The 24,904-nt window shown below is 40.0% G+C and overlaps 2 protein-coding genes across 2 annotated transcripts in view; one reads left to right on the top strand and one right to left on the bottom strand.

The window, feature by feature from the left end:
* The window catches only part of LOC136832764 (FHF complex subunit HOOK interacting protein 2A-like), a 47,846-nt gene extending 41,693 nt beyond the window's left edge, over positions 1-6,153 (bottom strand). Inside the window, exons 1-2 of the mRNA XM_067094297.1 lie at positions 5,672-6,153; positions 1,507-1,679 (exon numbers count right to left, since the gene is read on the bottom strand). Coding sequence (XP_066950398.1) covers positions 1,507-1,632 — 126 coding nt within the window. The 5' untranslated portion in view covers positions 1,633-1,679; positions 5,672-6,153. The remainder of the gene's footprint in view (positions 1-1,506; positions 1,680-5,671) is intronic.
* A 4,151-nt stretch (positions 6,154-10,304) lies between these two features.
* Positions 10,305-24,904, top strand: part of Nup43 (Nucleoporin 43kD) — a 45,875-nt gene continuing 31,275 nt past the window's right edge. The window contains exons 1-2 of the mRNA XM_067094304.1: positions 10,305-10,682; positions 16,261-16,356. Coding sequence (XP_066950405.1) covers positions 10,557-10,682; positions 16,261-16,356 — 222 coding nt within the window. The 5' untranslated portion in view covers positions 10,305-10,556. The remainder of the gene's footprint in view (positions 10,683-16,260; positions 16,357-24,904) is intronic.

Consider the following 24,904-nt stretch of genomic DNA (forward strand, 5'->3'; position numbering starts at 1 on the left):
ATATGAAAAAATTATTAGCTAAAGTGGCTGTGACAATTTTTTCATGATGAGATCTCTGGGTTTTGTCAACTGGGCAGCACTTTTGAATACTTTGGTTGCCATGGTCTTTCCATTGCCAGACCATAACAACCAAAGTGTATTCAAAAGTCCTGCCCAGCTGACAAAACTCAAGAGGACCAAGCTAGAATCCACCACTTTGGTATGAATGTGTAGAATTACATTGCAAATGTGTGGAGAGGTCTGGAGATATGTTATTTCTTGGCAGATGTTCTAGTTCCTTCTCTGGCCTTTAGTTGGCTTGGAGACTACCCCAATGAAGGTATCTTAAAAGACTGGTCTAAATTGTCATAGCCACTTTAGCTAATACGTTTTTCATATAGTTTATTTATGTAGTAACAGTGCCCTAGGAAATAAAGAATAAAAAATTCACTGAATCTGAGCAAAAACTGTTTTCTAAAACACTGTACAGTATTTCTAATAATAACGTTTCATAGCATAATATCAGAAGTTCACATCTATAATTCTATACAATAAAGATATAAAACAGAAACGGACTCTCTCTCTCTCTCTCTCTCTCTCTCTCTCTCTCTCTCTCTCTCTCTCTCTCTCTCTCTCTCTCTCTCTCTCTCTCTCTCTCTCTCTCTCTTTTTTTTTCAGGGCAAGCAGAAGTAACTATCTCTCCCTCTCAAAGCTGCAAGTGTTTTACCATGAACAGCTGCACTGTAAAGACTTGAGAATACAACATTACTTTTTCCACAGGGTAAATCCTAATTTTAACCCCCTTGAAATATATAAACAAACATTTCCATTATTAGTTGTATGTTGTATGCATATGAATCATTCTTACAAACAAGTACAAACTCAAAATAACAGAAGTGAGCTATCTCCCTCCTTCTGAATAGTAAATGTTTCACCATGCAAGAAACATTAATATTTTACTGCAAGGTAAACAATAATTTTCAGCCTTCAATATACAAAAAATTTACATTATTCTATGCTGTGTGCATGTTAATTACTCAAAAAAATAAACACAAATAAGAAATTAGATAAAATCACCTAACTGAATCCCAAAGATTTGAAACAAATGAGGAAGCATTTCTTTTGAGTGGGCTACCCTTCTCACTTCACAGCAAAGACTAGTGTCCCATTTCCAAATTAATAAGGTTATGCTCTATTTCTTCTCTCATTTATAATTGACTATACAACCAGGCTATATTTTACCCTTAAGTGTTGAATCCCCACTGTGCACAATGAAGGACAAGACATGGTCTTAAGTAGACCATAAATGGCATATTTAAATAATGGACTGTAAAAGCTTACCAGGAAAAGACTGATTCACTTCATATGAAAACAACAGAAACAGATTCATGTTTAAAAGAGAAAATTACTGACAATGTATTGTACACTTAAGAAATCTGTAAACATAAAACATGACACTAATCTACTAACATATACTGTATACAGCACAGCATATTATATACAAAATGCAATGAATACTGCACTTACAACATCAGCTGCAGCCTGAAGAGCACCAGATATTCGTGAAAACATGGTTGGATTGAATTTGGCTCTCTGTTCAGAGCGACATAGTGCTTCGCTTATAACAAAGCCAATGATTTCACTACACGACATTAGTCTGAACTACTGACGCCATGATGACCCAAAATCAAGTGAAGCACCTGAAATAATTAAACATTAATAGTATATTATTCTTTTTTATATTCTGCATACTGTTATTTTCATTTGGTACAATACCTTACACTAGCTAACTAGAGGAAGACAAACGAAAGCTCCTCTTGTAATTATGAAGCTACGACAAAAATCACTATTTATGGGTTACTGAAATTCAGAAACTGGTTGAGGGGCAACCTGTATATAAAAGATTTATGTATCACAGACTACTAACAAGAAGAGTAGCATTATTATGATGTCTCTAATACTTCTAATATATATAAAAATCTAACTAAACTTAAAGAATTAACAAAAAGACATACACAAAATATTCATAAGTTAAAGGAGATCAGAATGCTATACAGTAAAGGAAAGTAATATAGCACTTATAAGATACATGGTTAGGCTGTTATTGTACTTATGTATACTGTAAATGCTTTGTGCTTAACCTTTGTTTACACAAGGAACTTATTAGGATAGCGTTTTGAGTAAAGTAAACTACACTGAAATAAATCTCAGTGGATTATAATACTGTATTTAAAATACAAGAGCATAAAGGAATAATCCTAACTTGTAAAATGGCAATACAGTACAGAAATTTTAATGATTCTTTGAACAATTTGCCAAAAAGGTATAGTACTGCATTTATAATAAGAATTTACAATATTTTTCAATGTTGATACATATTTATTGGCTTCCATTCTCTTGCTGATACAGTAATACTGAGGTGCCGTAAATTCAGGCAGACATATAAAGTAAATGGAATTAAATGATACTTATGGGATGCAACAAGTACAGTAATTGACTGAATGAAAGCTTATAAATTCAATATGACTAAAAAAGAGTTTGGATAATGTAGGTACATTTTAAATACAATTTTCACAGTTTCTACTTTTACAAATATCTGCTTAAAGCAAGCAAATTACTGCCTTATAATATCATACCAATTGAAGAACTGCTTTGGACTTCAATTACTTGTCAAAAATACTGAATTAAGTATTCAGCAATATAAGGCAATGGTTTGGTTGATATGAACAAAGTGAACTGATTTTGTTTCTACATGCAAAATAAAGCTCTGTACTGCCCTATTTCAAGTCCTCTTCAAGCCTGAATAGCGATTTAGGAGGTAGGATTCTTGTTGATACAAATTTTTGTAAATAGGGTGCTGGAGAGGCATTCTGCTGAGTAAATGTGATTCAGAAATAAAAGTTCTTAGCACTAACAAGGGGTATGAATTAGACTGGTTCCTTATTATAAAGGCTTTAGCTTTTACTCTCCTTTAAGATTTTGGCAAAAAATATGATACACTTTTCCTTTTCATAAAGCAAAGCCACAAGTACCCCAAGGAATTAAGGGATAGAGTTATGAAAAAGTGAAAAGAGACTGAGAGTGGTTGTTTTCCCTTTAGGGGAAAATCATACAGTACTTGGTCCTCAGATACCATGGGGCCAATGGAGTAAAAATCCACAGATTTGTAAGACAGGTCTCTCGGGTAAAACTTAACAGAATGCACAGGAGACCTACATGAAGCAAAAGTAGAACATGTTGCTTCTGCTTCCATATCCCTCTAAACAGTTAAGGATGCTGAAACAGTGCAAATCTCATGACCCCTAACTTTAACCTTGGATGCCTGCACCTTAGAAGCGTTCTTTTATGGCTCCTGGAATGAGCTGTTTCCATCTTGAACCAAGCCCAAAGTATACACTCGTTCATACCAGTCTTTAAACTCTGATTGATTTCTCTGTGAAGAATATGAACTATAAAAGTGCAGACACAGGCATCTATGGCTTCCAACACATTCTTCTCCCACATCACTCTCACATGGGGTAGGCCAGAAACAGTACTAGTACCGGAGGGAGTGGAGTGAAGTGGTTGTTGAAAAGATATATGAGACTGACTACCCATGGTACTGCCAATTACCCAGTAGCATGACAGGCATCCCTTACTCATGGCAGCTGGCAGGGGAGACTGTCTCCAACATTTCCAATACCTCAAGCTGAAGCTGGAGAGGAGGTCTCCCTATTGCATTAGGGATGAGTCTTAGTCTTCCCAATACTAGGCACAGAAAGTATGGTTACAGTTCCTTTCATTGCCCCAGAGGGCATCGATAAGAGGCTGCATGGAGGATCAAAATGTCCTGGCTACCAGAGCATCTCTTTTCCATGGCTAAAAGACATTCTGCAGATCAAAACCTTAATTTTGTTTTTGCTGGTTCCACTAACATACATGACATGAACTAGCCAAACAGCTTCTCACAACGCTTACATCTTTAACTTTTCCTCCACTGAAGAAACTAACACCATGCATACAGTGTTAACTCCAAGTCAAGAAAAGCAGATGCTAACACATCCACACCAAAAGATAGTTGTAGAAAAAGTGCTGGCTTCTGGTAGGTGACAATCAAGCACCTTCTTACAAGTTTCAGCGACCACTGAGAAATACTTCTAAGTAAAAAGCTCAGGTTTGTAATTTCATGGTCAAAAACATTCTTTGAGGTCCTACAAAGTTACTGCAAGAGAAAAAAAATCTTCACAGCTTATTTCACTTAATAAATTGCCAAATTAGTGAGGTAGCAACAATCAGCTGGTTGATGGTTGTTTTAAAATGTTAAAGTAAGCTCCTAACGAGCTAAACTATTTAAAGAAAAGAAATCTAGACTATATAATATGCATAGCCTAGGCTTGGATAGGGTAACACTGTGATGTTCTCAATTCCTCATCAAGATGGAATTTAGCATTAGGAATGAGAGAATTAGTTATTTTGCATTTTTTCTAGATGGGATATGAGAGCTAGGTTGATAATAAGATACAGACCTACTAATAAAAGTAAGAAGACTTACATTGTATTCTAAATCCTTACTACTGTTTGAATGTATTCCATTACTTCTCTGACATTGTTTAAGAAGTGGTAGACATTTGCACTAAGTGCTGAAGATCATAGGCATTAATATCCTTTATATGCAATTCCAAGGCATAAAACGGCTCTATTCATCTGAAAGTAATCCTTCCCCTAATCAATGCCTCTCTTCCACAAAACAAACTGTTTAGCTATTTGAAAAATTCAATTACTGGGACTGGGACAAGAAGAAATGCATGCCTTCTTAATGTGTACCCACCAACCTTAAGGGAAGGAATATGCTATATGCAATGCCCATGTGGAGATAAAGGTGGCCCCTTTCCTAATCAGATCCTGGTTTTCAAAGTTAGACTGGGATGAATTTCTGTATTTCTTTTTCGTGATTTACAGTTCTCTAAGTCACATGAGGATGGGGGATGGGGTTTAGGAGGGGCAAAGTCAACCCCCAGTCAGTGCCCCAAGGTAGGCTGACGGACTAAGCCTAGATGGCATCCTTTGCCTATATTTTACTCTAAGACCTACCACATTCTATGTTAGGATAGGTGGGGAGAGGATGCAGTTCCCCAGTCCCTTCAGGTAGACCCAGTGATCTAGCTTAGATTAGGGAAGGTAAGGTTGGGATGCATCCCAGAAGTGGGAATTGTGACACCTTCCTTTAAAAGTTTTGTAATTTATACAGATTACAGACATGAGCCATGTATATTCCAGTGGCTCATCTTGTGATTTATGCACATTAGACAAAACTCGCTTGTGGCAATCAATCATTTTTGGTTTCCTCATCAAAATAACAAGCTTCCAACAGGGGTCACCCAAAAGCCTAACTGTTATAGGCATTATATAATATGGAGCTACCAGTAAGGAATACAAAAAACGAGAGGCTTGCGGCAGCAATTATGGTCAGAAATGCATAGAACACGAGATAAACTGAGGAAAAGACACTTACAAGCTATGGTTCGTCTAGTCTGATGAGAAGTTAAATGTTCTTAATTTGACCTAATACATCCTTAATGGCCTAGTTGACTAAGCTTAACCTAATTAAAACATCCGAGTAGAAATTAAAAAGTTAAAAGGAGTAACTCCAAAGATAAGGCATTATGCCCAACCCGCTGGAAGATGCGGTGGACATATGCGTATTTTAATTTACCTTACTATATGGCCTGATTTGTTTACACTTCCTTGTATGCTAGCCTACGGTTCTCTCACTGACAATTATCCTGTCAGGCCCATACCCTTCGTATTTTAGGCAATGGTTTCTTCTAATGACAGTCGTTTATTGTTATCTTCCAAAATGTTGCAATGTCTTTTTCTTAATTCTTGGGCACTTACGTTTACTTTGAAATACACTGTCAACTACAAATAACTCACTAAATCAAAACTGTCACTATGTCACTTCTGCATTCCTATTTCGTCTGCTACGTGGACAACGTTCGACTACCAACACTACGCAACCATTTTAAATGATAATATTTATACGATGAGACAGGATGGCTAAATTCCGTAAATTACTATTTCTATCGTCGCATAGAAATACAATACGCTAACTTTACTTTATTACTGAAAAATAAAGTACGTTAAGTGAACAGATTTTCATGGTAGTTAGGTACTGGAATCTTCCTCTATTTTGACAACATAATATTAAATAAAGAAGTAATTTGTCCTTCCCAGAATGCGTTCGCAGCGATATAACGTATCTTCTCAACGAATCCGACAACACGGGATTTACACGTGGCTTTTTTATATTCACAAATATCAAGCCACAAATATCATTTGATATCGAATTCATTATTAACTTACAATTAAAGGGAATCACATTGATTAGTACATCTACCCCGGCCCTGGTTCCAATATAAATCTAATCCTTCGGGCCAGCCCTAGGAGAGCTGTTAATCAGCTCGGTGGTTAAACTAAGGTATACTTAACTGGCAAGTGCAGATTGCACTTTTTAATTATAATTTCCTTTTGAGTGAATGTTATTCCCAAACTAAAAGGAATCACACACACACACACACACACACACACACACATATATATATATATATATATATATATATATATATATATATATATATATATATATATATATATATATATATATATATATATGTATGTATATATATATATATATATATATATATATATATATATATATATATATATATATATATATATATGAATGTCTTTTCCTGTAATACTACAGTGTAATATGAAAATAAGAAGGCCCATAAAACACTATTTAAACGTTGAAACCATATATTTCAGGCACTTGTTTCTGTGCCCCTGTTCACTGGCAGAATATGGACAGGTGGAAAGTTACAATGGTATATATACAAAAACATGAAGGTGTGGCCTTAGGCCTCCGATGTTAAGGAGGTGGCGTTTCTTAAGAAGGAGGAGATTGACCAAATTCCCTAGTGGTTTTTGGCCTCATTAGCTCCCGTTTGGCGATGGATCTGGCGGTCGCGTTTCTTGGGTCATCTTCTTCAAAAGGGGTCCGAGGATTAAGGTGTCAATGGCGTCCGATTTCCAATGTCCTCCTGACAGGTTCATATTGTTGGTTTGATTGATGATAGCAGATTCCAGCATCTTTCTTTTGTACGGACAGCTACTCTTGAAAACCAACTCCGCCCCACTCCAGTTAATGACATGCCCTGTATTTCTAATATGTAGGAAAATTCCCGAACTCTCCGAAGCGTAACGTACTGATCTTTTGTGCTCTGTTATTCTTTGCGAGAGCGATCTACCTGTCTCGCCTACATAGATGTCATGACAATTACTACACGGTATCTTGTAAACTCCGGCTTCTTCCCTTTTGTTATTTAAGTATACGTTAACGAGCGAACTCCGATGGATTTGGGATAATGGAAAATGAAAGGATTATTAGAACTGAGTTGCTCGGTGGCCTTTTGGATGTTTTCATCGTATGGAAGCTTTATTTTGTTGTTGAAATCTATTTGTCTGTTGTGAGTGGGACCTCTGTAGTATATTTTATTTGCTTTACTAACAGCCCTCTCGATAATGTGTGGTGGATAGAGCAGTTGCGTTAGGTGTTGGCGGATCGTGTTAAATTCTTGATCCAGGTACTCATTTGAACATATCCTAAGTCCTCTGAGGAATAGGTTGCACCCTACCATGATTTTTACGGAGACGTCGTGGTAGCTTAAGAAATGAATGTAGGAGACAGCGAAGGTGGGTTTTCTATATACTGTAAATGCATACCTGTTCTGTTTTCTTATGATCAGTACATCTAGGAACGGCAGTTTTCCGTCCTTTTCCCATTCTGTTTTAAATTTTACGGTCGGAACTAGCGAATTTAGCCTATTAAAAAATTCCTTAAAGTCCCCCCAGCTATTGTCCCAGAAAGTAAAGATATCATCTACGTATCTAAGCCAGATCATATTGATAGACGACAAAAGTTCTGTTTCGAAATATTCCATGTACAAGTTTGCTAGAAGGGGTGATAGGGGACTTCCCATGCTACAGCCAAATTTTTGTTTGTAAAAATTACCATTGAAAGAAAACACGTTGTTAGTTACACAGAGGTTGATAAGTTTTAAAGTTTTATCTATGCCGAGAGGAAAATGGTCTTCATATGGTTGTAACTTCCTCTCTAAGAAAAACAACACGTCGGCAATCGGGACTTTAGTAAATAATGAATCGACGTCTAGACTGAGCAGTTTGATGTTGTTTGAGGGGATGTTTAAACTATTAAATTTTTGTATGAAATCTTCTGCATGTTTGACGTGGGAGGATGAGAAGGTTCCTAGAAAGGGTGATAACAAGTCTGCGAGCCATTTTGATAATTTGTACATGAAAGAGCCCCTGCTAGATATTATGGGGCGTAAAGGAATCCCATCTTTATGTGTTTTCGGGAGGCCGTAAAAATAGGGAGAGAGGGGTTGATTACCTTGAATGTCTCTAGTAATTCTATGTCTTTTTATTGCCCCCTATGGTTCTAACTGATTTGTTAAACTGAGCAGCAATATTTGTTGTGGGATCTTTCGTTAATTTGTCGTAGGTCTCGCATCGTTTAGAAGTTCTTGAACTTTATTGATGTATGTCTCCTTGTCTAACAGAACTATTTTCCCGTCTTTGTCAGATTTTGTGATGATGATATCCCCCTTTTTCTTAAGCTAACTAATGCATTTTGGAATCTTTTCGGGAGCGAATTTTTGTTGTTATTTTGCTCCAAGACATTTAGCAAAATGCCTTTGAGGCATGGCTCTTTCTTGTCATAGTTGTTTTTTGCAAAATGTTTATCAAAAGCAACTATGAAATTAAGATTACTCTCGGGACCAGGTTTTAGAGCGAATGAAACTCCAAGATTTAAAACGGTCTGTTCTTCTGCAGTGAGGGGATGGTTATAGAGATTCAGCACATTATTGGGAAGGCCAAGATTATTCCATACGCTGTTCCTAATCAGTCTTTTTAATTTGTAGCACAAATTTCTGGAGTGGGACTCACTGTTTTCAGTAGCACCTGATAGCACAAAATATGAAAGATATCTGTACATACCATCATCCCTGCACATGAGGCGAAGTGACGTGGCTAGCTCACTTATTTTTTTTCTAATCACATAGATGTCTTGGTGTGTGGCTTGTATTCTGTCTTGGAGGAATGTGCGGATGGAGTCCGGAAATGGGTCTGACGCCGATGTCCAACGCGTGAAACCGTACATTTTGGGAGAAACTTGTTCCTGTAGGCATTCTTGTAGAAAACAAGTACCTGGATCAAGAATTTAACACGATCCGCCAACACCTAACGCAACTGCTCTATCCACCACACATTATCGAGAGGGCTATTAGTAAAGCAAATAAAATATACTACAGAGGTCCCACTCACAACAGACAAATAGATTTCAACAACAAAATAAAGCTTCCATACGATGAAAACATCCAAAAGGCCACCGAGCAACTCAGTTCTAATAATCCTTTCATTTTCCATTATCCCAAATCCATCGGGAGTTCGCTCGTTAACGTATACTTAAATAACAAAAGGGAAGAAGCCGGAGTTTACAAGATACCGTGTAGTAATTGTCATGACATCTATGTAGGCGAGACAGGTAGATCGCTCTCGCAAAGAATAACAGAGCACAAAAGATCAGTACGTTACGCTTCGGAGAGTTCGGGAATTTTCCTACATATTAGAAATACAGGGCATGTCATTAACTGGAGTGGGGCGGAGTTGGTTTTCAAGAGTAGCTGTCCGTACAAAAGAAAGATGCTGGAATCTGCTATCATCAATCAAACCAACAATATGAACCTGTCAGGAGGACATTGGAAATCGGACGCCATTGACACCTTAATCCTCGGACCCCTTTTGAAGAAGATGACCCAAGAAACGCGACCGCCAGATCCATCGCCAAACGGGAGCTAATGAGGCCAAAAACCACTAGGAATTTGGTCAATCTCCTCCTTCTTAAGAAACGCCACCTCCTTAACATCGGAGGCCTAAGGCCACACCTTCATGTTTTTGTATATATACCATTGTAACTTTCCACCTGTCCATATTCTACCAGTGAACAGGGGCACAGAAACAAGTGCCCGAAATATATGGTTTCAACGTTTAAATAGTGTTTTATGGGCCTTCTTATTTTCATATATATATATATATATATATATATATATATATATATATATATATATATATATATATATATATATAAAATTTTGGAATTGTTTTAAAATACAGGTTTTGCACACATATACATTAGACTCTGCTGAATAATACATTAGTAACTGAAAATCCCAAACCCCGAGCCAAATGGTCTATATTCACGAGAAAGTTTGACGGTGAGACATTGCCCAAGTTGGAGGCCCGACGCATTTAACCCTAAAAACTCTTGCTAGCAAACAGCGGTAACAGCACTTTTAAGTATAATTGAGCTATGCATTATAATACGAGAGGAATGTTAAACTGCCAAAACTATCAAATCAAGAAAATGTAACAACGAAAACTGTTGTAAATGACGTAGATGACAATAGTGAACAGTGCTACGAACTACTTCCTTGCGCTTGTAAATATTCGTAAACATGGCGCGACCTCAGGGGCTGTCCAAAAAGTATGTCTCGCGGAAAATCAAGACTGTCCGATGGAAACCCCCAGTTTCAGAATTTGGTCGAACTGACACGTTTGTCACGGGTAGCTGGGATGATGCGGTTAGTATTTAAAATTAGCTAAAAGTCATAACAACGCTGTTTATTGGAGTACCGGAAAGTACCTTAGCCTAGCCTACCTATCTGTGCTTGCTCGGATGGTCGTAGGAAATCATCAGGACGACAGAATTTCTTGTTAAAACTTTGAACCCACAGGCTATTCTGGCGTTTAATTTCAGGCGTAGCTAATCGTAAAATTTTATGAGTTGCTAGTATAAAATAATACCACGTAAAATATGGGGTGGTTACTGGTTACAATTTTACCGTATTAGTTATGGAGGGGGCAGGGGGTTGGTATTGTTATACCTTATGTCATAATTTGATATATAGAGCTCTTTTAAAAAATGTAGGTTACAATTTCATATCGTGTATTGACAACTTATAAAATAATACCCTAACTTCTTGTAAAATTTCAGTTTAAATTATAGCATTCTTGAACTGAAAATGTGAATTTCTGTATTGGAGTGTGTGCAGTGGTCTGTAAGTCTCCATAATATGCTTAATACACAAATCATATTGGATTTTTTTATTCTGTGGTCAGTGAGTCTCCTTAATATGCTTAATAGGCTATGCAAATCATGATAAAATAGCCTATACTACAAATTTAATGTTACCAAGATAGGCCCATTTACCATCTTTTGTGTATGTTTAATGCTAATATTTATATATACTTATATATAAATACATGTAGCCTATACTGTATAGCCTACATAGGCTATGAATATTAATTATATATACATAGAACCTCGGTCCTCGACGCTAATCCGTTCCAGAGGAGGTGTTGAAATGCAATTCCGTTAAGATCCAAATCAATTTTTCCCTTAAGAAATAACTGAAAAGGGATTAATCCATTCTTGATTACCAGTCATTACCGTAACCTTGCCTTTTTATACAAAACATTAGGGTAAACGTTTGGGCTGTTCACTTGATATTTAATTGGAGATATAAAAAAATTAAAAATATAAGAAAGCCTTTCAAAAGATTGAAGCTTCATTAACAAAATGAGCTATAGGAAACTGCCATAACTGCCATACGAACTAAAATAAGCATGTGAAGTCTTCGTAAAATAGGTTTTGAAGGCAATTTGGAATCCAATATGGCATCTCCCCAAATACTGAGACAAAAATGAGTGGCGATTGGACACTTCCTTCCCAGCGCTCATTTAATGGTGTACTGACACTAATTGTGTATATATGTAATGTTTATAGATATTACTCAAGATTTTAGTTGTAATCAACATGATAAAACATTTTGTTGCCTATACTAGTGAAATTATGAGACATGGAATTCCCGTCTGTCATATGGTTGAACTGAAATGTGTTTTTACCTATAATCCGTGGTTTTATCCTGACTGACACCACAACTGAAGCTCCAAAGTGCTTATTTGATTGTAATTTTCCACATTTTGTTCTTAATTCACTCACAGTACCACTTAAAATATGTGAGAATGTTTGTTTACAGTACTTTACCCCATCAAAGTAGCAAAACTGTGGCGGGAACAATTTTCCAGCCATATTGTACATCTGGCTGCCACAAATATCCGTGATCGGGCGATACGTTAGTGAACCGTTTACGATGGAAATGTAGTATTTTGTTGTTAGTACTTTTCATTTATTTAAGTCCATATTACTATGTATACTTCTGAGACATGTAATGTGTACATATGAGTGTTACCACTTTGGCAAAAAATGGAAGAAAGTTGGGTATGACAATTTATCTAGAACTGGTACGAGAGTCAAGATGCCATGAAGTCAAAATACAGGACTGAAATAAAGGTTTTAAATCCAAAATTATTACTTAAAACACCATTATATTTGACAAAACTTACACTGTGTATGTGATATATATATTACACTGTATGTAATATATATTAATAAATTTAAAAAATATGAAAATGCAAAAAATAGCTGCATCGTAATGTTCACAGCAAAAGCGTTGAAATTTGTCTCAGGAATCTGGTTTGCTCTAATAACAAATATTTTCAATTGAATTATAATGAACACATAATACATTTACTGTACTCAATTTATACTCAATTTATAACCTTATTGTGGTGTTTAGCTACCTAGTTATGTAAATATTATCGAGAGCTCTGGCATCCCGAAAATTCGCTAGAGCTCCCCGTCCAACCCCCAAAGGCACCAGTGTTTACCACTGATGTCAAGGAAATGGTGTCAGCATCTATGGTTACAAATATTTTGCAGATTTGACACAGGAAATGGGCAGTTTGCTTACACAAGTGACACGGCAAATATCAAGATGGTGTCGCTCGTCCACTTTTAAAGTGTTTTAAGTAAAAGTTTCAAGAGCATCATGGCCGGTAAGTTAGCATTGCGCACGACCAAATCTTAACAAACCTCTCTTTAATCGGAAATATGCCATTATTTCGCAATTTAGGAGAAAGCTGTTACTTTGATAGGAACGTAGAGGTCTTGGCGTGTTGTGTAGAGGGGGCCACAAGTCTCGCTGATGCTGAAGGAGCGCGTTCGAATGCATTTTCTGGAAGTGTCCAAACAGCGAAGGAATGTCGCAGTGTCTCACGTCCCGAGCATTTACCCTGCTCATGTATTAGTTAAATAAGTTCAGAGTTGAATAACTTACTGTATTAGACACACTTTTTTTATTTTTAAATGTATACTGTATCAAAACTGGCCTACGTCCAATGAGGCCGTATTACCGATGTTTGACCGAGCGCCATAGACTAGCCACCAGTATGTACTATAACAGGTAGGCACAAAAACTGTTGCTAATAATAAAACATTGAAAAACAAGCCTAATTATTACAGGATATTAATAAAATATTAAAAATAAGCCAAATTATGTCTGGTATCACAAGCTTGAGAAAAATTGCCTAAGTTATGTCAGCAGCTTGTGGCATGGGTGGGATTCTGGTTTGTTGTTCGAGCTCCGATGCAAAATTTACTCGAAATTTCGGATCAAAATCCGATTGTGTCAAGTTCTGACATGGTCGAGGACGGGGGTCTACTATATATATATACAGGCAGTCCCCGGTTTACGACGGGTCTGGCTTACGATGTTCCGAAGTTACGACGCTTTTCAAATATATTCATCAGAAATTATATCCCGGTTTACGACACATGTTCCAGGGTTACGACGTGTCGTACGCCGATCCGTCGGAAGAAATATGACTCCAAAATGGCAGAATAATCAAAATTTAGAGATTTTTTTTATGAAAAACTCAATAAAAATGTAGTTTACATCATTTTCAATACACCCAAAGCATTAAAACTAAGAATTTCTTAGGATTTTTGATGATTTTTTTTCAGTTCACAACAAAGGAATGAAAGGGGTTGCAGCTCAGGGCCAAAGGGAGTGAACCTTAAAGAATTCACTATTAACCAAGATGAGCTGTATTATAAGGAAACCATGTGTATATTGATGAATAAAATGTTGCAGAAACGGAACCCTGCCGATAACCGGGGATTGCCTGTATTCCTTGAAAATTCGCCCATTCACAGTATTTTTCACTGAGAAATATTCACTAATTACTGTATTTTCATCTCATTTTCATGACTAAATGCACTTTTTGTGATACTATTAAAATACTCAGGTAGTGCTCAAGTTATGATAATTCGATTTTGCAGTGGGGTAAGCAATTAATACCGATATGACAATATTTATAAAATATTTTTAAAGTTTGCATGGGCGCAGACAGCAGCATACAATCAGGCAGCGAGAGAGACCAAATTACAATAGACCAACTTCTTTTCCTCCATCTCTTAATCCCATCTTCTAGTTAAAAAAGTAAAAGAGAATGATAAAAGTATTGTTAGTAACGTTATACTCTTGCATAAATGTGTACACCATAAACAACCGACCGAATGCTCAGCTTGATTAAGCTGACCTTTTATAGCCATTCTTTTCTCACATAGGCTAAGTACATTAATAATACAACTCTTTTTTTAAACAAATCTTTCTGCAACATTTTATTCATCAATATACACATGGTTTCCTTATAATACAGCTCATCTTGGTTAATAGTGAATTCTTTAAGGTTCACTCCCTTTGGCCCTGAGCTGCAACCCCTTTCATTCCTTTTACTGTACTGTTCATGTACTCTTTCTTCTTTTTAACTTTCCACCCATAGTGCAACTACAAGGTTTTCCTCCTGTTACACCCTACAGACCTTTTTACTGTCAATTTCCATTTCAGCACTGAATGACCTCTTAGGTGCCAGCATTTGACCTTTGGCCTAAATTCTATATTCTATCCTATTCTAATGTTCACACCTGCTGGAGTTTTAAAAAGCTGCTATTCCATTACCCTCCCTGCCCAGTGAACCATAGGCGTATGATGTGAATTGTATTTAATTTTTTCAAACTAGCAATATATAGTACAAGGAAGGTTGTTATCAAAGAAGGACAATGACAAGCATGCAACATTTGGACTGGAAAGAAATCTTGAGAATTCTGACCAAATCTTTTGTGCTTTTTCTACCATTTCAATTATAAAAATATGACTTATCACATAAACAAAATTTAATAAAGAAAAGGCGTACTGACACGTATGCTAGACACTTGTAGTATGAACAGGATGTATACATCTAAGAAATCATAGCAAACTTATGCAATGACTCGAACTTTAAGCACTGTTTCCTGTTAAATAGGTTGTATAGTTGCTGTTAAAAGAAATATTGTTCAGTCAGGTCTTTTGGCATTTTTACAATAGTTTCATACTTTTTAAAGGACTCCGACATAACACATACATTGATGAGAGTGCAAACTGCCACATTGGGACAAAAGTGACTGCAGTTTAGTTTCAGCTGAAGCTCTGAATCCAAATGTCAAATTAGATTCTTGCAGCATGCCTCTATCTCTGGATGTTTGTATACATTTATAAGTTCTATTTCTTCCTGGTACAGGCAGTCCCTGCTTAGCAGCATTGGTTAATGGCGTTTCGGTCTTAGGACGCTTGGCTAACAACGTCGTTAACCAGATTTTCGGTGTTGGTAAGCGATTTATTGACGTTGGTAAGTGGTTTATTGGCGCCGATCAGTGCTTACGGTGTCATAAATGCTACTTATTACCATAATTACTCTGATGTTCCAGTTATTGATGATTTTTGGTTATTGGCGTACGGCCGGGAACGGAACCCCCACCGTTAAACGGGGACTGCCTGTACTTAGTTTTCATGCCGTAGCTCAAAAGAACATATTGAAGTTGTTTTTGCGTTATTTTTTGTGTATACAATATTTTGAGGAGGTATGACTACATATTGCTGAGATTTATAGTTGGAGTGCGTTGGGAAACTTACTCTACCAATAGTGAAGTTGTTAAGAGATTGGTGTTCAGAGGCTGGAAAATGGACAGAGATCTCAAAGACTAAGGTGGTTTTGGCACGTTAGAAGGGAAGATGAGATGGAGATAGCTTTGATTTAAGACCTGAACACTATGGATATTAGATGAGGGAGTGTGAACATGAAAAAGTGGACAGTTAGGTGATTATTGCTATTACAAATGTTGTTATTTTACTGTGAGCAGTTGAGTTATATTTCATCAGATTTTATTTTAAAACTTTGATATAGATATTGTAAGTAATTTCATTGTATTTCTTTTTGTAGGAAAACATTCTAGGTGTATGGCATGTTCCAGAAATAGATGATGATCCTTCATTTGTATATCAGTTACACCATCCAGATAGTGTCAATGATATCCAGGTAAGACATCCCATTCTTCAGTGTTGTAAAATAGTTAATTATACAGGTATACTGTGAAAGGCTGAAGCTTATTTTATTGGTAAAATTTTATGTTCCTTTGTCATCCTGTAATCAATACACTTATTTTTTGGCCATTTGTACGGAGAAAATCTTGTAGGTTTTAATAGAAATTATTTACAGTAATTGAGTAGATTATTCCAACATTATCTTTAGATCAAGGAAATCAAGATAGATTGTTGTCCACTGTATTGAAAGACCATACCAAGTACAGTACAGTATCTTCAGTGAGTAGTAGTACTGCATAGCATTCTTCTTTTAATGGTGTATGCTCTTTTTTATGAATGTTTTTTTCCCTTTTAGAGAAATATTTATAACAGCATATGTTTATGACAAGTGTACCAAGCTTGAATAGTTTCTCCATGCCCCCTGGAAGAAAAAAGATCATCTTGGAATAATCTTAGTAGGTTGTTCTGTGAAACTAGTGATATGTTTCGTGTAAGGCAAATAATGAATTAATTTTTTTATATATATATTAATAACAATTGATGATATTTGAACAACACAATACATTTTGCCCTAGAAAACAGGATAAGTGTCACTGCGTTTTTTTATAAATAACTTACCAAGTAATTACTTAGCTATTAGTTCCTAACTATTGCAGCAGCTTAAATTTTGACATTTTCAGTAGCACTTCTATTGTTTTGGTATAGGTAACTAGCCCCGCCCACTTTCAGGGAAGAATAGGTACAACGCAGGTGAAGAGCTCGGTTCATTTCTGCCAGTCGACAACTGAACATTGGTTGTTTGAGCACCTTTTTTTTTTTTTTTTTTTTTTTTTTTCACCAGGTGGTTGTGGCTATTGCCATCTTTGGTGAAGTATTTATTTGTTTTGGTAGCCTTTGTGCTAGTTACAGTTAGCTTAGTTAGATTTGACAGATTTTTTCCTGACTGTGACTTTTTTTTACTATGTCTGACGCTAGTTCGACTAATATCGGGTTTTGCAGCAAAGGCTGCAATACCAGACTGACATCTGCCAAATACGACTCACATACTATTTGCTGTCACTGCAGAGGGCAAATTTGTTCTTTTGATCTAACTTGTGAACAGTGTACGGATTGGGATCAGGGGAAATGGAAGACTTTGAATGCACATCTTGACAAACTTCAAAGAAATAGGCAGAGAAAGGCAGCTGCTAGAGCCAAAGCTAGATGTTCTGCTTGCCTGGTTTCTTCTCCTGATATACCTGTTCTGTCTATGCTTGTGACTATTTTTTCCCCCATTACCAGCCCTCCAGCTTTTCCAGCAACTCCGTTATCTGGCTCCCAAACTTCCGAACCCAATGCCATCACCAGCCTTGAAGCCAGGATGGACCAGAAATTCAGTCTTTTGATCAATACTGTAGTTCAAATTGGGGCTTCAGTCAAGGTCCTTATGGATAAGATGAGTGCAAGTGTGGTGTCAGTGGAGGAGGTGACTACTTGTCCCACCGATGCTCCTAGATGAAGGTTCCTGTCAAACTCCCCTAACCCTGGGAGGAGGCAAACCGGAGGTCCAAGGGAGGTCGGTGGGTTTTGCCTGTGGATAGTTGTCCCCTCAGCTGAGCCTGTTGTACGTAAATCGCAGGACTCGGTGGACAGCCACTGGAAAGGCATCCAGGTGGAAGTGCATGCATTGTCATGTAGTGGTTCGGACTCCAGTACAGGCAAGGAGCATAGTTGGTGCTTTTTTAGTGTTTCTAGGCCATTGAAAAGGCATGCATCCACTGTTAAGCGCACTTCCTCTCTTCCTCGTAAGGGACCCAGAGAACAGGAGCATAGTCCTAAGCCTACCTGTAGCTTCTGGGACAGTCCCATTTGTTTGTCTCCTGAACCTACTCTTTAAGAAGCGTTCCAAGCGCCTGGTGGGATCCAAGCACCCAATGGGATCCGAGCGCCCAGTGTCTGAGGGTTCACCTGTGCATACGCTTCCACCTATGTTTATGCATCCACCTGTCCACTTGGTGCCAGCATCTGACAAGCATTCGGCGCCACATTCCGGGTGCCAAAACTGCCTCTTCAGTCTGGCTCTGCTGGTTTGTATACCCCTGTTGTTCAGGATCTTTTGTTGGAACCTGTCAAGCCATCTGGACAGTATTTTAGATCTCTTACAGAAGCCTCCTACAGTGACTCAGAATCCACCGGACTTAGCTCCTTCTTGAATTTCATCCATTGATGAAGACATTGAGCAGGAGCAACCTACTTTGGCTTACGCAACTGTCTTGAAATGCTTCCATTTTTGTTATCCAACCTTCTTCACTCCAGCGGCCCTGACGTCCCCTGGTTCAGCTTTCATGATGAGACAGCCTGCAGAGTCTTCCAGGCTGCCCAAGATGGTCCTTTCCTCCTCATCAAGGAAAGCCTTATCCAGCATTGATTGTTGGTTAACAGAGAAGAGGGATCTTGACAAGGCTGTTTTTTGCGCCCTTCCTTCTCACCTGTCACAGAAGAGGTATCTTTCGTATGCCACTGGGGAAGCTCCTTCCTTGGGAGTTTCTGCCTCCTCCCAAGGGGACTTCTCCAGCCTGATTGATTCCGCGTGTAGGTCAGCGTTTTCCTCCGCCAAGATCATGTTTACATCATCAGAACTGGACCATTTAGTTCGTGACATAGTCAAGGTCTTAGAAAGTCTTCAGTTTCTTAGACTGGACTGTAGGGGCCTTAGCTAGGAAGCTTGAAGACTGTGCCACTCTTCAAGAGAATTTTTTTTCAGACTGGCTGGGAGTCATCTTGTGCAGATAAGGTGATTAGGGATGGCTCCCAAGAACTGGCTGCCTTATTTTCTGTGGGAGTTCTCAAGAAAAGGTAATTGTGGTGTTCGTTTACCACAAAAGGGGTCACTCCCTCCCAAAGGTCGGCTCTCCTGTTTGTGCCCTCAGACCATTTTAGCTCCTGTTTGCGCCCTTGGACCATTTTAGTTTGTTTCCTCGTGTTACAGTGGAACACATAGCAGCAAAATTACAGAAGAAATCAACTCAAGATCTGCTGGCACAGTCTGCCAAGTGCCTCAAGGAGTGAGGATGTGGTTCTATGGTCTCCTTTAGTGCAAGGACAGTCTCCCCACTTCAACAGCAGCCCTTTTGAGGCGGCAGAGCAAAGTTTCAGCCTCACCCGCGCAACAACCTTCGTTCAGTCTGGTCCATCAAGAAATCATCTCCTAAACCCTCCTCTCACAAGTGAGGATCCTATCCTCCATGTTCCTGTGGGAGCCAGGCTTCTCCATTTTTGGGGCAAATGGGAAGCCAGGAATGTAGAGCCATGGGACTTGAAAGTCCTCAGCGAGAAACCTCCTTTAGTGTCATTGCCTATCAGCTTGACAGCCTACTCGGTAGGCTCGGAGAGGTTTTCACCCGTCAGAAGAGGTCTCTTTTCTGCTCAGGAAGAGAACTGTAGAGGTGGTCGAAGACATAAGCACGGAAGGTTTCTACAATTGTCTGTTTGTCTTCCCCAAGTCTTTGGTGGGTTGGAGGCTTGTCCTGGACATCAGCACTCTGAATTTCATTGTTCAGACAACAAAATTCAGGATGGAAACGAATCAGTCAATTGTGTCATCCATTCGCCAGGGAGATTGGATGGTGACCATCGATATGTAGGACGCATACTTCCATGTCCCAGTACATCCAGACTCCAGGAAGTACCTGAGGTTCGTGTTCCAAGGCAGAGTTTTTCAATTTCGGGCTCTGTGCTTTGGCCTCTCTACAGCTCCTCAAGTATTCACCTGTGTTCTCGCCCCTCTGGCAAAGTGACTCCATCTTATGGGTGTCAACGTCTTCCTGTATTTGGACAATTGGCGTCTACGCTCCCCCTCAAGTGCAAGATGCACAGAGGACCTTCATAAGACATTTCTCCTTGACCAAGAATTGAGCCTTTTAATCAACCTGCAGAAGTCACAGTTAGTCCCGACTCAATCGACTATCTGAGTTTTCGGGCTTTTCCATCCCACAAAAGAGTCCAATCCTGCCTGCGGACAGTATGAAACTTCCTCTCTCTCCTATCCTGCTCGGCCAATGAATGGATGAGTCTACTGGGCACTCTCTCATCCATCAAGAAGTTCATACCTTTAGGAAGACTCCACACAAGAGTATTACAATTCTTCCTAAAGGCCAGTTGGCACAGGAAGACTCTTCCAGACTCCATCGTTTTCCCCATCACAACCGAGATCAAGGAGGACCTTAGGTGGTGGCTTGCTGAAGGAATGTTTTTAATAGGAAAGTCGCTGCATCCTCTGATCCCCAGCACAACCTTATGCTCAGACGCATCGGATCGGGGTGGGGAGCTCCTCTAGAGAATATGGAAGTTACCGGGATATGACCTCAGGATGAGAGAAAGCTCTGCATCAGTGTCAAGGAGCTGAAGGCAGTTCATTTGGCCCTCCAGCCTTTTGCAGCAGCGACATTCGACAAAACAGTTGCAGTCCTTTCGGACAATACAACCACGCTGGCTTACATCAAGAACCAGGGAGGTACTCACTCCTTCTTCCTTTACAAAGCTGCCAAGGATCTCCTCCTCTGGGCGCGAGGCAATCGCACCAAGATTGTCACACGCTTTATCCAGGGCAAATTAAACGTCCCAGCAGATGAGTTGAGTCGTTGCAGATGGGTTCTACCTACAGAATAGACATTGAATCCGCAGGTGTGCACCAACCTGTGGAAGCAGTGGGGAAAGGCGTCGATAGACCTGTTTGCAACGCCGAGAAATCATCGCCTTGGATCCTCTGGCATGGCCAACAGATGCAATGCTCCAGGACTGGTCGAACCTGGACACCTACACCTTTCTGCCATTCAACATGGTGAGAGAAGTCATAAACAAGTTTCTTTCCCACAGCAACATGTCAGTGACCCTTGTAGCTCCATTTTGGCTGCAGAAGGAGTGGTTCCCAGACATTCTCAGGCTGCTGGTGGACTTCCCAAGACTTTTGCCACAGAGACGAAGTCTTCTTAAGCAGCCACACTTCCATCATTTCCACCAAGGCTTATCTGCTCTTGCTCAGGCTTCAGCCTGTCAGGAAGCTTGTCAGAGCAAAGGGCTTTTCAAGACCAGCTGCAGAGGTGATTGCAAAGTATAGAGACATCAGTCTTCCTCTAAGGTCTACCAGGCCAAGTGGGCAGTCTTCTGCAGCTGGTGTCCGAGATATGATGTCTCTTCTGAAACCTCTCTAGCACAAATCTCAGACTTTCTGCTCTTCCTGAGGTCTTCTCGAGGCTTGGCTACATCTACCATCAGAAGTTACAGAGCTATGCTAAATTTGGTTTTTAGACATAAAAGTTTGGATCTGTCTGCAAGTCAAGACATAAGTGACCTGATTAAGTCTTTGGACACTTCCAAGCAAGAGAAGACAACTTCAGTCTTCTGGCTTTCAGGGCCCCCATTTGAGCCCCTTCACTCCTTATCTCACAGGGATTTAACAAGAAAACCCCCTTTTCTGGCTGCTTTGGCTATGGCCAAGAGGATTAGTGAAATGCAGGCCTTTGATAAGAAAGTTGGATTTCACAGGGAGATGCGGTCTGCTTGTTCACTCGGGTTTTTGGCATTATCTCGAGAGGCCTAAGAGGATCAGAGGCCCCTCTCAAAACCTCTGGTGCTCAGTCAAGAACCCTTCCCGTCCTCTGTCCAAGAATGCTTTGGCTTTCTTCTTGAGGGACATAATCTCCAAGTCACACTCAGAAATTTGAGAAGATGTCTTACCTATTTTTGAAACCAAAGCCCACGAAATAAGAGCAGTCTCCATTTCGCTGGCTTTCAAGCATAGTTTATCGCTATCCGTGAACCTTCAATCCACCTAATGGAAGTGTAGATCAGTGTTTGCTACTCATTATTTACATGATGTGGAGACAATGTGTGGAAACTGCAGTACCTTAGGTCCATTATCCGTGGCTGGCATGGTATTTGGGGACGAAGGATAGGAGGTATTCCTTCTATTTCTCTATCTCCTCACCTTGATACAGTTTGTTGAGTTTTGGGAGGCTTGGGGTACTGTGCAACTGGAGCACCCACCAGTCATTATTTTTAATGGATGGGTAGTGGTTATTTTATGTGATGCGTAGGTAACAGGGTTATCTGGTTTTTTGTGGTACTGCACCGAGGGCAAGGGTACTGGTTTTTATTGTAATGCTTTGGCAGCCTTCGGAGTACTCCTTCACTGCAAAGCTCCCACTGAAGTAGAGGTGCTCCACGGCTTTACCACCACCCCACTACAGGTTGAGATGAGCTCCAACTAGAGGCAGTATCTTCCTGCTGTAGCTCTCTCACAAGGTAAGGTTACAATAAGCATTTCAAATTCATATCCATTACAGAGTGTTTTTGAGTAGTATATGTCCATGTATCCCACCACCTGTCAATGTGGGATTCAGCTATGTAATTACTTGATAAGTTACTTATATAAAAATGACATAGGACACAAATGAATTTAGCTCTCCAGCTGTGTTGTGCGTATTCTTCCCCGAAAGTGGGCAGGGCTGTTACCTACACCAAAACATAGATGAACCACTGCGAATTTCAAAGTTTAACCTGCCGCGATAGTTAGAAACTAATAGCTATGTAATTACTTGGTAAGTACATATAAAACTTTATTTTAATATAAAAATGTCAATTTTGTACATGCAACTTACCCGTCAGATATATACTTAGCTATAGTCTCCGACGTTCCCGACAGAATTTCAAAACTCGCGGCACACGCACAGGTAGGTCAGGTGATCAACCATACCCGCCGCTGGGTGGCGGAATAGAACCATTCCGTTTTCTAATCAGATTTTCTCTGTCGCTGGTTCCGCAACATCTGTTGTTGGTTCCTCCTGCTTTGATTTTCGTTTTTCGCTTGCTGAGGATCTTTTTGGCCTGATTTTGGTGACGTATTGGATCTTTGGTTTGGCATACGCTATTGTGGACTGTTTTTTGATTTGCTTTTGAATTGTTCATTAAGATGTCTGACGTTAATGTTTCGCCTGTGTTCCGTGTGTGTGCTAGGCAAGAATGTAAGGTGAGGTTGCCGAAAGCTTGGTAGACCCTCACACTGTATGTATGAGGTGTAGGGGAATGATTGTTCTTCGGACAATAGGTGCAAGGAGTGTGAGAAATTGTCTGATCAGGAATGGAAGGTTTTGTCTTCTTATCTGAAGAAGCTTGAAAAGGATAGAGTTAGGAAGGCTTCCTCCAGAGGCTCAGAGTAGGTCTCGCTCTGCTGAGCATGATTTTGAAATTAACCCAGTAGACTCTCCTAATCCTTTGGTTTCAGCCCCTTCTCCCTTCATCGAACCTGTGGATTCGTCCTCTGAAATGGCTGCGATGAAAGCGGAACTTCTTCGTGTGAAATCGCAACTGCGCGCGATGAAGGAAGGTAAGAGTGACAGTGATATGTGCAGTGTCCCCAGTGTTGTGGAGGGGGCGTCTGATCGGCTCCGCATTGCTCCTAGGCCTAGACCTCTTCCAAACTCCCAGGACCAGTGGAGGAGGAATGTCGAAAGCCGCAGGGAGGATGTAGAGCATCCCCAACGATCAGGCATCCCTTCGGCAGATCCTGTTGTTGCGTCCCAGGCTGCCTTGGATCGCCATAGAAAAGGCATCCTGAAAAAGTGTTTCTCGTCGTCTGACGCGTCTTCTCCGAGACGTGGTTGGAGTTCGGCTGAGGAGTCGCGCCCTTTGAAGAGATCTTGGAAGGCTCCTAGAGTAGAGCGTTTGGACTCGAGCCCTGAGCGCTTCCCGGAGGATTCTCCTATTGTCAGGAAGAGAGCTCAGAGATCCCCTCCTCCTCTCCATCAGCGGTGAAGGATTGACGAAGAAGATTTTGATCGGCCTCCAGGAGCAGTTATCGGCGCTTGTTGGATCTCTTGCTAAGGACTCCTCTTCTCGTAGGAAGGATGACTTTCTTCCTGTCAAGAGTTCCAGGAAGCTCTCGTCTTCAACTCGTCGCTCTTCTCCTGCCAAGCTTCCTTCGTCCAGCAAGTTTTCTTCGTCTCGTAGACGCTCTTCGCCGAACAGGCGCCAGTCTCCCAGCAGGCGCACTTCTTCCAGGCGCTCGTCATCGGAGAGAAGCGCCTCTCCTTCCAGGCGCATTTCGCCTCACTGTACTTCTCCTTTGGGCAGGCGCTCGTCGTCTTCCAAGCTCCCTCCTTCCGGCAGGCGCCGCTCTCCTACCAAGCGCCCTCGTTTTAGGGCCTCCTCTCCTGGAAGGCTCTCATCAGTGGACAGGACCCCCTCTCCTGACAGGCGCCCGTCCGGGGTCAGGCGCCATTCTCCTGGTAGGCGCCATTCTCCTGGTAGGCGCTCTTCGTTGGACAGGAGTGCTTCTCCTTCCAGGCTCGCTTCTCCTGATAGGCGCTCTTCTTCTCTTAAGCCTTCCTCTCCGCCTGCTGCTTTGGAGGAAGTTTCAGAAGAGGATTCTCCTAAGGACGCTGGAGTTTCGGATTACAAACGGTTGGCTTCGGTTTTAATTCAGGAGTTTGGAGATTCTCTTTGTCATGCTGCCCTCCTTCTCCGGGATCTTTGTGGGACAGCACCAAGTCAACTAGACCCTCTTC

This window comes from Macrobrachium rosenbergii, chromosome 50 (assembly GCF_040412425.1).
Source record: "Macrobrachium rosenbergii isolate ZJJX-2024 chromosome 50, ASM4041242v1, whole genome shotgun sequence".
NCBI lineage: Eukaryota > Metazoa > Arthropoda > Malacostraca > Decapoda > Palaemonidae > Macrobrachium > Macrobrachium rosenbergii.